The sequence below is a fragment of the Cricetulus griseus genome, chromosome 2 (genome assembly GCF_003668045.3).
Source record: "Cricetulus griseus strain 17A/GY chromosome 2, alternate assembly CriGri-PICRH-1.0, whole genome shotgun sequence".
NCBI lineage: Eukaryota > Metazoa > Chordata > Mammalia > Rodentia > Cricetidae > Cricetulus > Cricetulus griseus.
The window spans coordinates 133388668-133404010 of NC_048595.1; the positions used below are offsets into that span (position 1 = coordinate 133388668).

The following is a 15343-nucleotide window of genomic DNA, read 5'->3' on the forward strand; positions in this document are numbered from 1 at the left end:
GAAGGGATTAACATGTGAAGCAAGCTTGTTCCTAATTTGAACTAAAAAAATAATAATTACAAAAATTAAAAAAAATAAAAAATAAAGTAAAGAATACAAACCAAAACAAAGTTCTCATTAATTTAAATATGACCCATTTCCTTCCCAGAATTCTCCCTATCCAGAACACTCCCTACATACTATGTTGAGGTTCAGTTGGGTCTGCTTATGTCACTATGGCCAGATCTAACTTGAACAACTTTTCCTTTTTTGTTTCTTCTGTTTCTTTCTTTTGGATTTTAGATGATGGCTGAATTTACGTATTCCTTTAATGACACTTTAGATTTCTTTACTTTTTCTATAAATGCCCCCTTTTCACCATGGGTCAGTTATCATATGCCTGACCTCCATGCCTTCTTAAACATCATGAGTGCATTTTCCCCTTTACTCTCCATTTTTCTTCTCTGTGAGGTTGCTGAGTTTATACACTCTTGAACTTGGAATTTTCCCTCATAGCTTGAATAGGTTATCTTTTAAATTTCACTTGAACCCATTTTTAAATTCTTTTATTAATGAGAATAAGAATACCAAGAAGAGAATCTAATAATTAATAGCATCACAGCTCTGAGCTATCAGTGCTTATATACAGGGACAACAGGTAATACTGAGTTGCAGTAGTCTTTGTAATGGAGGCATTTGCAGCAGTTTTCCACAGCTTCTCACAGACTTCTTCCAGGCTTATAGCATTCAGGAGAGGTGATGTCAATATTTAGGGTTCAATGTGGCAGAAGATGAAGAGAAGTGCTGTGAAGAATCATCTCTCATTCAATGCTAATTTCTCATTATGTCTTAGTTCTGCAATGTCTCTGGCACTGCTCTTCTCCTGTCTTGAGTGGATGAAATGCTCATGTTATAAAATATCATCCCAGCCTTGTCCCTGAGTCATACAGTTTTTCTGTGTCTATTCTTCATGATCATAGAGAGACCATAGCAGAAACAGTCCTTATTACAGGTGTCTGGATCTTCTCATAATTGGCCTATGTCTTTCAAAACCTTTAGACCTTGTTGGGTATCTTTCTTAAAGATTGACTGAACCCTTTCTACAGTACACACATTCTTCCTTGGTGCTTTGGATGTCTCACAGTGTTCTAAGAGATTCCTGAGCATCCTCAGCAACATGTTATCACCGCAGGTTCTAAATCTGTTTGACAAATGCCTTGGCCATTCTATTGATCCTTTTAATTCCTTGTTATTCCATAGACTATTATCCCCCCACCCCGTGATTTGAATAAGAAACATTCTCTGTTCTAGAATATCTGAATATTTGGTTCCCAGAAGGTGGTCCTCTTTATAGAGGTTCAGGTAGTGCAGTCTCCCCAGAGGAAGTATGTCACAGGAAGTGAGCTTTGATATTAAAAGATCTTGTGATTACTTTCAGTTTGTTCTATCTGTTTCATGCTCTCTAATGAGATTGTAGATCTTAGCTTCTTGATCTGTCTTTCATGCCTCTCAGGTTTGATGGATACATATGCCTTAGGAACAGTATGGCCAAATAAACCCTTTATTCTATACATTGTTTTCAGCATGCTGTATCATGTTATTGACAGAATTGTAACTAATACACCCTCCATCCCTCCTAACTTACTGTCAGGCTTTCTGCTTCTTGTACATGTAGATGGCAGAGGCACCAATTACCAGTAGCAATTTGGGTCCAATAAGCACAGCTACAAGGATTTCAGCAGTATCTGATGTTTTCAGTTCTGGAAATCAAGTGATAGGAGGAACCATTAGAGAGGACACAAGGAATTTATGATCAGGGAGCTTTACCTGTCCCATTTATAGATCTCCAAGTCTATCAAATCTTGGAGGAGTTTGAATCTGTGCCCTACCCCAGCTTTAATACTTCAAAGCAGAATATATTCTAAAGAGATTTCTAGTTTTGCTTTGTGTTGTGAACCTTTATAATTTATTACAGAATTAGCAATTAATATTCTAGGCATCAGTTCCAGAATATTTGTTACTATGAATGTGTCTCTATATTGAATATATACTGGAGGCTTTATATTCTCAAAAAGGTCCCAGAGAAAGGAAATTCCTTCTCACTGGAGAATCATCAGTAAGAGCTAGTCTCAGGATCTCACACTACATAGCCTTAGTTTTCCCCTTTCACATAGCACTTCCCTCTTTAATCTGTTAACAGCCAGTTCTACAAGTACTGCTGAACATTTTGCAAGTCACATTGAGGGAGAGATGTGAGTTGCCTTCTTGGCTCTGAAAGAAATGCATACCCTGTTGTCAGAGAGTTGTTAAATATGCCTGTGGATATAAAAACTAGAAGCCTTGTGGGATAGGGAAAAAAAGTCAAGAAATCTTTTAGAAGAAGGAACTTTTGGAGACTTTTTAGAAGTAACCTTGAGACAAGTTTTAGAAGGTACTTTTAGAGAATTCTTAGAAAGAACTCTCAGAGAATTTCTAAGGAGAACTTTTGAAAGAGAACATTAAGAGAGAGCTTATAGAAGGAAAAATACTAGAACTTTTAAGGAGAAATCCTAAAGAGAGCTTTTGAGAGTACTTTTTGTGAAGAACATTTCTTGAATAATAAAGAGCTTCCATTCTTGAAGATTAAAGAGCAATGACGGGAATGCATGTGTGAGCTGGTTGATTTCCTTTAGGCCCTCAGATTAGAACTATTTTAGCAAGCCCCTCACCTGCCTTGCTGTAAGCCTCTTGCCTGAACCTGAGATCTTTGGCCCTGCCACAGGTCACCAAGTTGCCCTTCTAGAGAGATTCTGTAGGAATTTGTACTTAATGCCATATAGCACTAGCTTTTATGAACAGAAGTTTCCATAAAGAAGTCAAACTGTAGCATGATAAATAAAAGACCCAGAGACAGATTTTATGGTTGAATCGTTAAGCTGCAGATCAGAAAAACAAAGCAGCCACCTACTAGCTCTTACTGCTACTATAGACTGAAAGGTGATCCTGGCTCCACCAAACCTCAGATTGCAATCCTAGACTGCTGCTAAGCAGTCCCACCCCAAACACAGAATGGAGGTGAAAGCTTGATGCAAATTACATAAGGCTTTATTGTAGTTTAACGAGCTAACCCCATTTTAGCTCGGGTCTTTGACCCACCTGCCATGGCGGATGGCTAGGAAAGACGGCTCCTAGGGGCTCCCGAGAGATCTTATAGGGCAGCGTAAGGGCAGTTTCTAGAGGTACACACAGGCTCACAATTGGTGTGCCTCCAGGCTTGGAGGGCTTGCCCTGTGTTGATTGGTCAACTGGTTGTTATGGCCCATAGGCCCTCCCAGGGTGGTTGCTATGCTCTCTACACCATTGCTGTGCGCTTGTCCAAAAAGCACATCCAGGGTCATAAAGCATAGTGCCACCAGCTAACTTCTGATTGGTTCCTTGTCACGAGACAGGCATCTAACCTCTAAGTGACCAAGGCAGGTTTATGGCAAGCACATGTTCGGCTGTTATGGCTGCCGAAAGGGAAGCTGGTTCCTTCAGTATATTGCTAATGACTTTGATCCCTGGGACCTTAGATTTCCCTTTGGTATATTAATTAGATCAGATCACATGGTTTCAAGACAAGAACTCAATAACTCTATTGCTTCCCCATACCTAGATTTCCTGTCTATAAAACTGATGACTCTTTGGACAACTGATGAAGGGAAGAGATAGGCAGCTAAATGGAAAGCTGCATGTAGTGACTATGGAGTCAGGGTCTGGCTATGTAAGGGGCTGTGGACCCAAAACTATGCGGCTTAAAGCCCACCTTTGTAAGCCTTTTAATGACCTTTAAATTTTCAGCTTAAAGCCAGCTCTGTGAGCCTCCTGTAACCTGTAATTAGATGGTTTGGCCACACGGAACTGCTAATTGCTTCTGTTCCGAGAAAGGGCCTGGGGCTTTCCTGTTCACCGTTCTGGGGAAGATCACAAGATATTCCGGCTGGTAAGAAGAATGCTCTGGCCCCCGCATACACCAGATGTTCCTTCCTGTTATCTCCCCGCTTACCCAATTTCCTTGGTGAAGGGCTATATAAGCCCAGTCTAAACCCCAATAAATCGAGGCCTTGACAATGCACAGATGGACTCTGGTCCCCTCTTTTGCACCGCTTGGCCTCCTTCCTTCTCTCGCCCATGACTCTTTCAGGCAGCCCCCCCTCCGGAACCCTGAATATCTGACGGGACAAGGGACGGGACATGGATACATAGATATTTGTCCATTATAACAAAAATGGCTCCTGTTAGGACCATTCATTCACACTCATTTGGATTCCCCATCCACACTAACAATATAGATCCTCTTGAGACATGTGTGAATTACTCTCAGGAGATAGCATGGAACAATGAGAGAGGACCCAATGTTCAAGGAAAAGTGTGAAATGGAAAGGAGAGAGGGGAGATACTGAAAATGAAGAAGATGAACATGAGGATATAACAAATGTTAGCTAAAAATGAAAGAGACAGGATTCTAGGGTAGGATGATGGCTTCCTGTCTCCCTTATTTAATATCTGTAAATGTCAACACATAACAGAAGGATGTAAGAGACCTGTGAAAGTCATCATGAAACCTGACTTTAAATTTTTACTTAGTTTATAGATATTAGAATTAACACACAATAAGCAAAGTGCTACATTTGACATTCAAAAAGAGAGGAACTATTGGTAAACAGGTAAGAAGCTGAGGTGCAGCAACACCAGATATGCTGCCAATACCTTGTTCCCTCTGCAATGCACTGATCACCAGAGTATGGGATTTTAAGACTAGTGGCTGTCTCTCATGTTCAACTTGGCACATAAGCTTGATGTCCTCCTCATGAGCAGATATATTCACCAAGTGCCAGCTGGTCCAGCTGTAGGTTCCATCCTTGTTTACTGTGAGTGTAGAAGGGTCTTCTATCTGGGATATATTTCCATTCTCTAACCAAGTCAACCGAAGTCTCGAAGGGTAGAACTTATTCACCTGGCAGGTGACACCTACCAGTCTCCACATCATTGTTGGTTGCTGGATGATTTCCACTGTGGGTGGAACTGAAATGCAGAATGAGAAGGTGAGACTTCAGAACCTAAGCCCAAAATGATCCCAGAGGAGGCTGATGTGCACCATGCCCCTTACATCTTCATCATGGGGACAGGATGATTATTTGTGCCAGAGTAGAGACCCTAAAGTTCTGACACATAAGCCACAGAGTGAGTGGAGTAATAAGTGAAATCAACAAGCAGAACTCCCATGCACACTGGGAAAGCAGTAACAACAGTAAAGTGTATGAAAATGCTAGGAATGAGGGGTGTGGCTCATAATCAGTACAACTGTAATTTCTTCTGTTAAAATAAATACAATTTCCTTTATGTGCTGATCACAGTCTATGATTCCCCCACCCCCAGTGTGGTATGCATGAATACTTGCTGGGAATTACGGACAAAGTCATTCGGAACAGATATGAACTTGAGCTGGGATTCAGAGTCATTTACCTTGGATGGTGTCAGATAAGTTGGCAGTCCCACGGAGAGGACCTCCTTGCAAGGTGACATGATTCACCTCACAGATAATCTGAGAGTATACATCCCCAGCATCTAGCACCACCTGGGCTGTGCTGGAGATATTGTAGGTGGTGCTTTCTCCTTTGGGGTCCACAGTAGTTTGGAAGTGAGTGAGCTCATGTCCATCTTTGAACCACTTCAGTGTGATGTGCTGAGGGGAGAAGCCATGGGACTTGCATGTGAAACTCCCTGTCTGTTCAGGAGTCACTCTGGCTGTAGGGCCAGAAACCACAGGAGGAGATGGTTTAGCTACAAAGGAGCATGTAGACAAGGGTGTTACTGTGATGCCACCACTGATGACATAACACTGTGAAGAACCTTCCTAGATATTAACACTATTTTCATTATTTATTATGGTGCTTGATATCAATACCAGAGCTTTAGCCACACTAAGGACCTGTTCTACTCCAAGGTAATAGCTGTGTTCCAGACACAGGCTATAACTGTTTATTCTCTGTGTTTTGTTTTTTGTTTCTTATTTATTTATTTATTTTTGGCAGAGTTTGTCCTGGTTCTTCTGTGGTATCCCCCTTTTTTTGTCTCTGAAGTTTAGCAAATATCTCCACAAGTCAATTAGGAAGAGCAAGGCCAGGTAATTCTTAGCCTGAGCAAAGAAGGCAATTGTCAATATATATTTTATATTTTATATCATCTGTTCCTGCTGGCTTCCTCTGGCAACCTTGCAAATATAGGAAAATGTTTGTAGATTTACTTCTATTGTAATCCAGTAAATAAATGACATCACAGAAGGGCCACAAAGCTGGAGTGCTTCCTGCTCTCTCCAATTATTTTCTTTCCTTTTACCTACATGTTAGTAGGCCTCATCTGTGCCAAGTCTGAAATTAAAATTGAGAGCTCACTAGACTGCATCTCTAAATGGGCTTCAGTTTTACTTAGTTTGATGTTGAAAACAGTGATTACCCTCTGCATAGGAACACAGGTAGTTTGTTTCCTGGTTGTTAATCATAAGAGACACAGATATGGGCCTGCTGAGTGCACAAAATCACTCCCTGGCTGAAAGTACACATATGGATGAACTTGTGAGTAGAAGGCAGTGTCCTCTGTGGATGCCGTGTGCTGAAATTATTATGTGTACCAGGCTGAATTTGGAAATATCATGCACATTTGTATTTGTGTATATGTGACCTCTTATCAAATGCCCATCAAATCATGATTGTTAAATAAGTGTTACTTGAAGTCAATATATCTATACATGAGCACACCTGATGTCCCTACAGGTTGAGGGACCAGTCACTGTTTATCAGGAGTTCCTGACCATCTTGGCATTGCCCTGTTTCCAGTGCATTAGGGTGGGCCAGTTATACAGACCAAATGACAAAGCTTATCTCACCCCAAACAGGTGATTAATTTGAATTCTGATCTTGATCTAATGAGCATCAATGTCTTTTTTTAAATAAAAACTGAATAAAACATTACCATAGAAAGATGAAAATAAAGGTAGATCCCTATGACGAAGTATGCACTTACAAATCCTAACTATTACTGGAGTTGTTACTAGATGTGAAATCATATATTGATTCTTTTCTACTGTTAGCTGCAGCAAAGTCCATAAAGGTATCATATGGCATGTCTCCAGATTATTCTTGTGTCTGAACAACCTATGTAAGCAGCAGAGCCTCTATACCAGTGGTTCTTAACCTTTCCAAGGCTGTGACCCTTTAACAGAGTTCATCATGTGGTAGTGACCCCCAAACATAAAATTATTTTGTGTGTGTTTCATTAGTATAATTTTGCTAATGTTATAAATCATAATATAAATATCTTATATGAGATCCCTGTGAAAGTTCTGTTCAACCAGCAGATAGGTTGTGTCCAGAGGTTGAGAAACACCTTTATGTCCTGCCATCTTCTTTCATAATGATCTCACTAATTTGGTCAGTGGCTTTTATAGTACAATAAACACCTGCTCCACACATGCTAATTAAAGAGAGCAGAGGACCATGAGAAGGTTGAAGGACAGAGCTCAGTGACACACTGTGTCATTAAGGTAGATTTCTGAGTGAAAGAGAGAAATGTCTAGACTCAGAAATTGTTCTGGGGAAGTTGTGCCCTGAGACTGGAGTTGAACAGGCTTCTGCCATGCTTGGATCTTAGGGTGCCTAGGGTGTCCTCTCTGAGCTATGTTTCTGGCTTATTATTTTGATTTTAGGATATTGTATGCATCAGGCTGGGCCCTGCTACTTTGAAGCATAAGGGATTGTGATGCCTCAGCTTGGTGGCCTAACAAAGCTATCAAGGGAATAATCACAAATATCTCCTGTGATTTCAGAAAATGTATCTCAGGAGATTTTAAGCCTGGAGTATTTTATATTTCAGAGGCCAAAACCCATATCAGACCAATTAAATGAACATAGATCTTGGATTTCTCTCATTTCCAAAGTTATTTCAAAAAGAAAATTTCAGCCAGGTTGAGAGCTACCAACCCCCCACCCTCACTGAATTGATAACTAAGACCTGGAGGGGGAAAGTGACAATTTAAGCTCATATGGTTTCTGAGTAACAAAACCACAAGATGAATATCTCCTACATGGCAGCAGTTTCGTTAAGTGTGTTATATGACTTAATTCCTTTAGTTAGGGAAGTTTACATACAGTGCTATCAGGAAGAGGGTATCATAGGATGCCCCTGTGTGGTGCCAGGATGAAGCCACTCCTTTTGTTTCTCTCTGTTGAGAGGTTGTGAGAAAACTTGCAATGCCACACCCAGGTAGGAAACTGGTGACATCCTTATAACTAATTTGTCCTCAAATTCAGCAGGCCTCTTCCAGAGGGCATGTGTTGTGGAATATTCATTTAGTATATGTTACATTCATTTATGCTGTGGAATTTTGTTTAATAATGCTAACCTGTGTTGCATTCTTTTATGTTGTGTTTGTTTACCTCTATAAAGCTGTGTTACTTTGCCTGTCAAAAATACCTGATTGGTCGAATAAAGAGAAAAATGACCAATAGCTAGGCAGGAGAGAAAAATATGTGGGGCTAGCAGGCAAAGAGAATAAATAGGAAGGGAAAACTAGGCTAAAGAGAAGGGAAGGAGTGAGAAAGTGAGAAGAGGAGGAATATTCCATGGGCCAGCCACACAGCCACATTGCTAGCCATGGAGTAAGAAGGAAAGCGAGATATAAACAATACCATCATCAAATTTGCAGACAAATTGATAATACTACAAAAAATTATCCTGAGATAACCCAGACTCAAAAAAACAAGTGATACTCATAAGTATATGCTAGGTATAAAGTAAAAAGATAACCAGAACAATCCATAGAAAAAGAATATCTAGGTAACAAGGAGGACCCAAAGCAGGACACAAGGATCAACCTGGGAAGGGGATATAGATGAGATCTTCTTGGTAAACTGGGGGTGGTGGACAGTAGAGAGGAGGGGATGGGGGATGAGAATGTAAGGTAATGGGGTGACCTCGTTGGGGGAGGGATGAAGTTGGAGAGCAATGAAAGAGATAGCTTGATAGATGGAGCCATTATCGGGTTATGTAGAAACCTTGTGCTAGGGTAATCCTGAAAAATTCCACAAGGATTATCCCAACGAAGACTCCTAGCAATAGTGCAGAAGGTGCCTGAACTGACCTTCACCTGTAATCAGATTGGTCAATACCCTAACTGTCATCATAGAGCCTTCATCCAGTAACTGACAGAAGCAGATGCAGTCAAGCACCAGGCTGAGCTCCAGGTGTCCAGTTGAAGGGAGGGAAGAAGGATTATAGGAGCAGGAGGTAGTCAAGGACATGATAGGGAAATCCACAGAGACAGGTAATCTAAGCTCTTGGGAACTCACCAACTCTAGACCAACAGTTATTGAGTCTGCATGGGACCAAGCTGGGCACACTGTGTGTATGGCTCAGTCTATTTAGGGCAACCCAAGCAGTAGGATCAGAATCTGCTTTTTTTTGCAGCGCATTCCCTATGGTGGGGTGCATTGTTTGAACTTGATGCAGGTTGAAGGGGCTTGGTCCTGCTTCACCTTAATGTGCCAGTCTTTGTTGACTCTCCATGGTAGCCTTATCCTTTTAGGAGTGGTGAATGTTTATGGGTCAGTTGGGTGTAGGTGGGGAGGAAATGGGAGAAGTAGGAGGAGGAACTGTGGTTGGTTTGTAGGATAAGAAAATAAATAAAACCTTTTCTAAAAGATGAAAGTCCAAAGCCAAAAAAAAAGGTAAAGAGAAACAGAATAATTTAAGTTAGAGAAGCTGGCCAGAAACAAGCTAAGCTAAGGCCACATATTAATAAGTAAGAATAAATCTCTGAATATTTATTTGGGAGATGGGTGGCAGGACCCCGAAGAATAAAAACCAACTACAGGCATGTGCTTTATTGCTGGGACTGTGCTGTACATGTTAATGTACTGTGGGATTGCTTTAGTGGCCACAAATTGAAAGAAATGAAACTCTCATAATCTGGCATCTGAATTAGTGTATCTCTAGCCAGTAGACTACAATGCTTTGTTTACACAGGGGAACAGTAGAGTGAGGGTATGGCTGACATTGCTGTAAGTTTGTCATCACTACTATTAGCATCTGAGTGTGAGGAACATCTTGAAACCTTGGGAATATGATGATGAATGGGAACACTGGCTGAGTTCCAGAAATTCTGACTCAGCATCTCTTATGCACTAGGCTCCTTTGTGGGATAGTGTCACTTGCATAAGCAGCAAGAAACTGGCCTGGAATCAGATGTGAGTTCAAGGCCAGATCCTAACCCTAACTGGCTATGTTATTACAGACAGGTTACTGGCAAATCAGGTTCACATCTCAAACATGGTTGTACCTCATAATCTGACTGTCCATTATGCTATAAAATTACCAAAATCAAGACCAAGAATTAAGACTTCAGGTTTCTGCCAGTAAGTTCAAAGTGAATGTCCTGATGCCTGTGCTGATGATTGGAGATTATGTACGTGGTGACCAACTCCAGGACTTAAGTCTACATTGCCCAGAACCTTCAGTGCCTGTGCAAGTAAGATAAAAAATGTTTCCAGAGACAAAGGGTAGGAGATTCCACAGTGAATGTGGGCAGATATGGAAGGATCTTAGTGTGCTGTGGATGACAAGAAAATGAGAAAAGCACACTGTGCCCTGGCCTTGTCACTTTCTGCCTTGATTTGCTTTTTGCTCTTTGGCGGGAAGAGACACATGTCTTGGGTAAAGAGCTGCCTGCTTCTTACCATCCCATTTGACATCTAGAATGGAACCAGGAATACCCTAGGTCCCAGGTTATTTGGGAAGATGGAGAAAACTTAATCAGGTGAGGCAGTAGGTCAGGCTTGACCTTCTCATTGAACATCTTATCAGGTATCTTCGTGTAGCCTCTAGAGTGGGACAGATTGAGAAATATAAGTGTTGTGAGGCAGACTAGCTTATGGATTTACCCTCATTCACTAAAAGTGGTAGCAAATAGCATGTTATCTCCTCTCCTCTGTTTCTTAGGCCCACAGTTGGGGTAAACTCACCCCATGAGCATGACAGTCACTTACAGGTTTGCTTCTTCCTTGTTGCTTACAGCATCTTGAACACATTTTGACCTGTTGGAGAATTGAGGATGAGGAGGACAATGCAGTACTCACCAAGCACATACAACACAGTGCCTCCCCCAGACTGATGCTCCTTGTCAGCTTCTGCTCTGAGGAGCTTCACACAGTAGTAGGTGCCAGTGTCAGCAGGTGTGACATTACTGATGCTGATGGAAAAGTCCAAGTTGTTTCTCTTTGTAACATCTGTAACATTCGTGACTCTGGGGAACTTCTCTCCTGTGAAACTATATATGAGGTGCCGACTCTGCCCTGTACCCCTGAACCACTTCACGGGCCCCACAGGCATCAGGGAGGTCACAGAGCAGTTAAGAATGACTGACTCTCCAGCAGCAACAGAAACTGATTTCTCGGGCTGAATCACCTTCAGCTCCTTTGTAGCTGCTCCTGCTGGAAATATCAGTTAGTGCTCATGATGATGGAAACCCACAGGCTCCTCTAGTTTGTGATCAAATACTGTTTATTACTAGAGCATAGCATGCACATGATCACAGTTCCCCCATCTTGGGTCTCTAACACAAGGATGTAACAGATGAGGAAACTGAATCACAGAGACACTGAGAACTTGGTAGTATTTTGATTGAAGCCCCAATTCCATTTGGAATTTTCTTGCTTCATCCAGTGTCTGTTTTGTTCTCAATTTCTGTGCTTGTGGCATGAGGCATTTTTTCTTTTTCTTTTTTTTTTTGTAGTATGTTTATTTTATTGGAATCACTCATATTTACATATCCATTACCCCATCCCTCACTCATGCATCCTCCCATGCTCCCCTCAGCCCCCTCAAACTATGCAGCCCCCCCCACCCCCGCCCCAGGGATAGTGAGGCCCTCCACTGGGGACCGTCAAATTCTGTCACATCATTTGGGGGAGGGCCTAGTCCTCCTTGTTGTATCTGGGCTGCAATAGTATCCCTCCATAGGAATGGACTCCCAAAGTCCATTTGTGCTCTAGGAGTAAACACTGGCTCCTTTGTTAGAGGTCCCATAGACTGTCTTGGCCTCCTAGATGGCACCCACATTCAGAGGGCGTGGTTTGGTCCAATGCTGTTTCCCCAGCTTTACGACTAGGATCTCCATGCTCTCATTAGGTCAGGTCAACTGTTTCTATGGGTTTATTGAGTACAATTTTGGCTCCTTTGCTCATCCATCCTGCCTCTCCACAACTGGATTCCAGGAGTATGGTTCAATGCTTAGCTGTAGGTGCCTGTTTTGGCTTCAAACAGCTACTGGATGAAGGCTCTAGGAATGGTAACCAAGGTAGACATCAATCTCATTATAGGGGAAGGGCATCAAAGGCAGCCTCTCCACCACAGCCTAAATTCTTAGTTGGGGTCATCCCTGTGGATCCCCTAACATTTCTCCTGTGCCAGACCTCTCTCCATACCTGTACTGTCTCCCTCTATCAAGTTATCTCCTTTCTTGCTTTCCTCTATTGCTCCCCTGTCTCAGTCCCCTTGTTCTCCTCCCCCTCCCTTCCCACCTCTCCCTCTCAGTGCTCCCAATTTTCTCAGGGGTTCTTGTCCTCCTCTCCTTCTTTGAGGGACTATGTAATCTTCTCTTGGGGTCCCATGAGGCACTTCTTGTGTAATAGTAATAGTAATAGGTGTAATTATGTGACTGTTTTAGACCAGTGAGATGTGAGCATAGTGCTAGGTGTAGATACTGAGATGTACATTTGATTACAAGATTCTTTGAGTCAGTCCTATAGCTCAAGATGGGGTTGCTTTACAGGTTGAATAAAAATGCCACAAATAGCTCCCAATATAAAGTAATTCCCACCTTAATTAGAGAAATAAAACATCAGCTTATGGTAACAGTTTTTTAAAATTATAATCACATTAGTTATCTAATTAATTGTATATGTGTGAATATTTTGCTTCTATGTATGCCTATACACTAAATACATGCCTACTGGTCAAGGAAGCTAGAAATGGGTGTCAGAGCCCTTGGAACTGAAGTTATTTATAGTTCTAAGTCATCGCTGAACCTGGGTCCTGTGGACGATTAGCAAGTTATTTTAATCCCTGAACCATCTCTACAGGCCCAGCATCATATTAACTTTAAGGATGATGCAAGAAATTCCTTTAAAGTTAGTGGTTTGACACAACAGACACACTTTATTTCGTGCTTTGGAGGTCAGACTTCTAATTTGGTGTAATAAGGCAATATCACAGGGCATAGCACCCCACCCTTCTGGAGACACTGTTTATTATTTGCACATGATGTCTTCATCATCTGTCTACACTCTTTCTTGTCACCTGTCCTCCCATCATAGCACCCTATTTGCTCATAGGTCCATAGCTCTGACATCTCTGCCCTTTCTTGCCTGGACACTGATGATCTGGTGGGACTGCACTGTACTGTACTAATGGACCAAGACAATGCAACATTCAATTGAGATATGAATAGAGCAAAAGGAAAGTATGAAAAAGGCACTAAAGAAAATAGTTTAAATAACTAAATATATTGCCAAATGGAGAGCAACTGTGAGAAAAAACCAAATGGTTCATTTGAGCCACTAAACTGTGGTACCTTGTCATGGCAACCCTAGGAATAAACACAGAAACCTGGAAGAAAAGATAACGTAGTACAGGTTCTCAAAGACGTAGCACTCAGTGAAAAACCTGAGATCAGATGAATAAGGAACTGGAAGACAGAGGACAGGATGAAGAGCCTAATTGAGAAAGAATGGTGGCTGAGCATTTCCAGAGACATTTTTGAAGCGACATTTCACCCCTAGTCCTGTCACTGGCCTGCATGTGAATTTCAGTGTCTCAGGCAGTAAGCAAAGAGAGTGAATGCAGTGTAAAGAGCCAAGCAATTCCATCAGCTGCTTTGCAAGTGACTTCTTGGCTCTGTTGCACCTCAGAGTTATAGTGATTTAAGTGGAATTTGCCTGAGAAGAATTTTGTTAGATGAAATATGAAATGACTGTTTCTGAAGCATTATCTGCAAGGATGCTTCTACCCACCTGTCACAATTGATGTAATCTCAGAGCAGTGCTGAGGACTTTGGCTGTTGGCCCTCAGACAATGTTTGACCTTCCCTCCTATGGCAGTCCTTGTATTTACCTGAAGTCCTTGCCTACCATTGGCAGAGGTGGACAGAGGCAGAGAGATTACTGTCTTCCTGGGTTAGACTCACCTGTGAGTCCCAACAATAGAGGCAGCAGCATGACACCATGAGGCGTGTGTGGCCCTCTGTCAAGGTCAAACATGTTGAGAGGTAAGGAGCTAGCTCAGCCGAGTGTCTGTGCTTGTGAGATCCCAGGTCCTGATCTGCAGAAAAAAGAGATACTGTGCCTTATCCTAAATAAAGGGTGTGTTTGTGTTATGGTGAAACAGGAACCATACCAGTTATTTTGAAATAGAAACACAGTGTTGCAATCTGCTTAGGGGTGGAGTTATTTATCATTCAGTTTTAGAGGAACTCAGATAAATCTAGGGAAAGTAATCCCTTCTCTTTCTCCAGACTCTATATTGCATCCACTTGGTCTCAGATAATTTTCTCTTACTATATCACCAACTGGAATCCAGGACATAAGTTTTTTCCAAACACCTAATTCTAAGACCCTTCCTGTTGATTTGAGGCCTATTTCTTCCAGACTTACTTGAGAATTCTCACTTAAGCACATATGATGCTTGTGAGAGAAGCTCAGTGCTGGAGTAAACAAGCTGTTCTCCTGGAATGGCGTTTAGAAACCCTTCTTTGATTCTGGTAAATGAAGTCCAAGGGAACCTTAGGAGTATATTTGTTGCCACAAATCTATCAGAATCTGCTAGGGGTAGAATTACTTGTCAACTTGATATAGTGGAAGCATGTCTGCAGAAACATCAGTGAGAGATTGTTTAATTTTACAATGTCTCTGACTGTCTGTGAGGGCTTGTCCTTTATTAATTTATTTGGGAAAACACATCTTAATTTCAGTATCCATTTCAGACTAAAAGTGTAACATTTTTTGCTAGACAACTTCCAACACTGAAACAAATTCTTTAGATAAATCAACTAGTAACAGCAGAAGAAGCACTGAAATTTTGACCAGAATAATTTCCTAAGCAAATACCATTTGAACTCTAAATTGGAGAGAGCCAACTCAATACAAGCATACTTGCACTAATTCATTTCCCCCTGTTCTTGTCTATGGATATAATGTGACTCTGCTTCAATGTTTTGCCACCTTGAATTCACTGCAGTGATGAACTGTAATTTGGAGGTGTGATCCAAATAAATACTTGCTTTATTAAGTTTTCT

General features: G+C 41.5%; 1 protein-coding gene across 1 annotated transcript; it reads right to left on the reverse strand.

Moving 5' to 3' along the window:
• Window positions 1–1626: 1626 nt before the first annotated feature.
• On the reverse strand, window positions 1627–14309 carry LOC100766667 (signal-regulatory protein beta-1). The gene is made up of 3 exons (XM_035439978.1): window positions 14237–14309; window positions 11130–11480; window positions 1627–1739 (listed from the first exon to the last, which is right to left on the reverse strand). The coding sequence occupies exons 1-3, from the start codon at window positions 14307–14309 to the stop codon at window positions 1627–1629; spliced, it is 537 nt and encodes a 178-aa protein (XP_035295869.1).
• Between the last annotated feature and the right edge of the window lie 1034 nt (window positions 14310–15343).

Bases quoted from the DNA above. Each gene is read 5' to 3' on its own strand.
- LOC100766667 (XM_035439978.1), bottom strand. From the start codon at position 14,309: ATGTTTGACCTTGACAGAGGGCCACACACGCCTCATGGTGTCATGCTG. The intron at 11,481-14,236 runs GTGAGTCTAACC...TATTTCCAGCAG, and splicing joins TCTATTGTTGGGACTCACAG to GAGCAGCTACAAAGGAGCTG. The intron at 1,740-11,129 runs GTGAGTACTGCA...CTTGATTTCCAG, and splicing joins CACTGTGTTGTATGTGCTTG to AACTGAAAACATCAGATACT.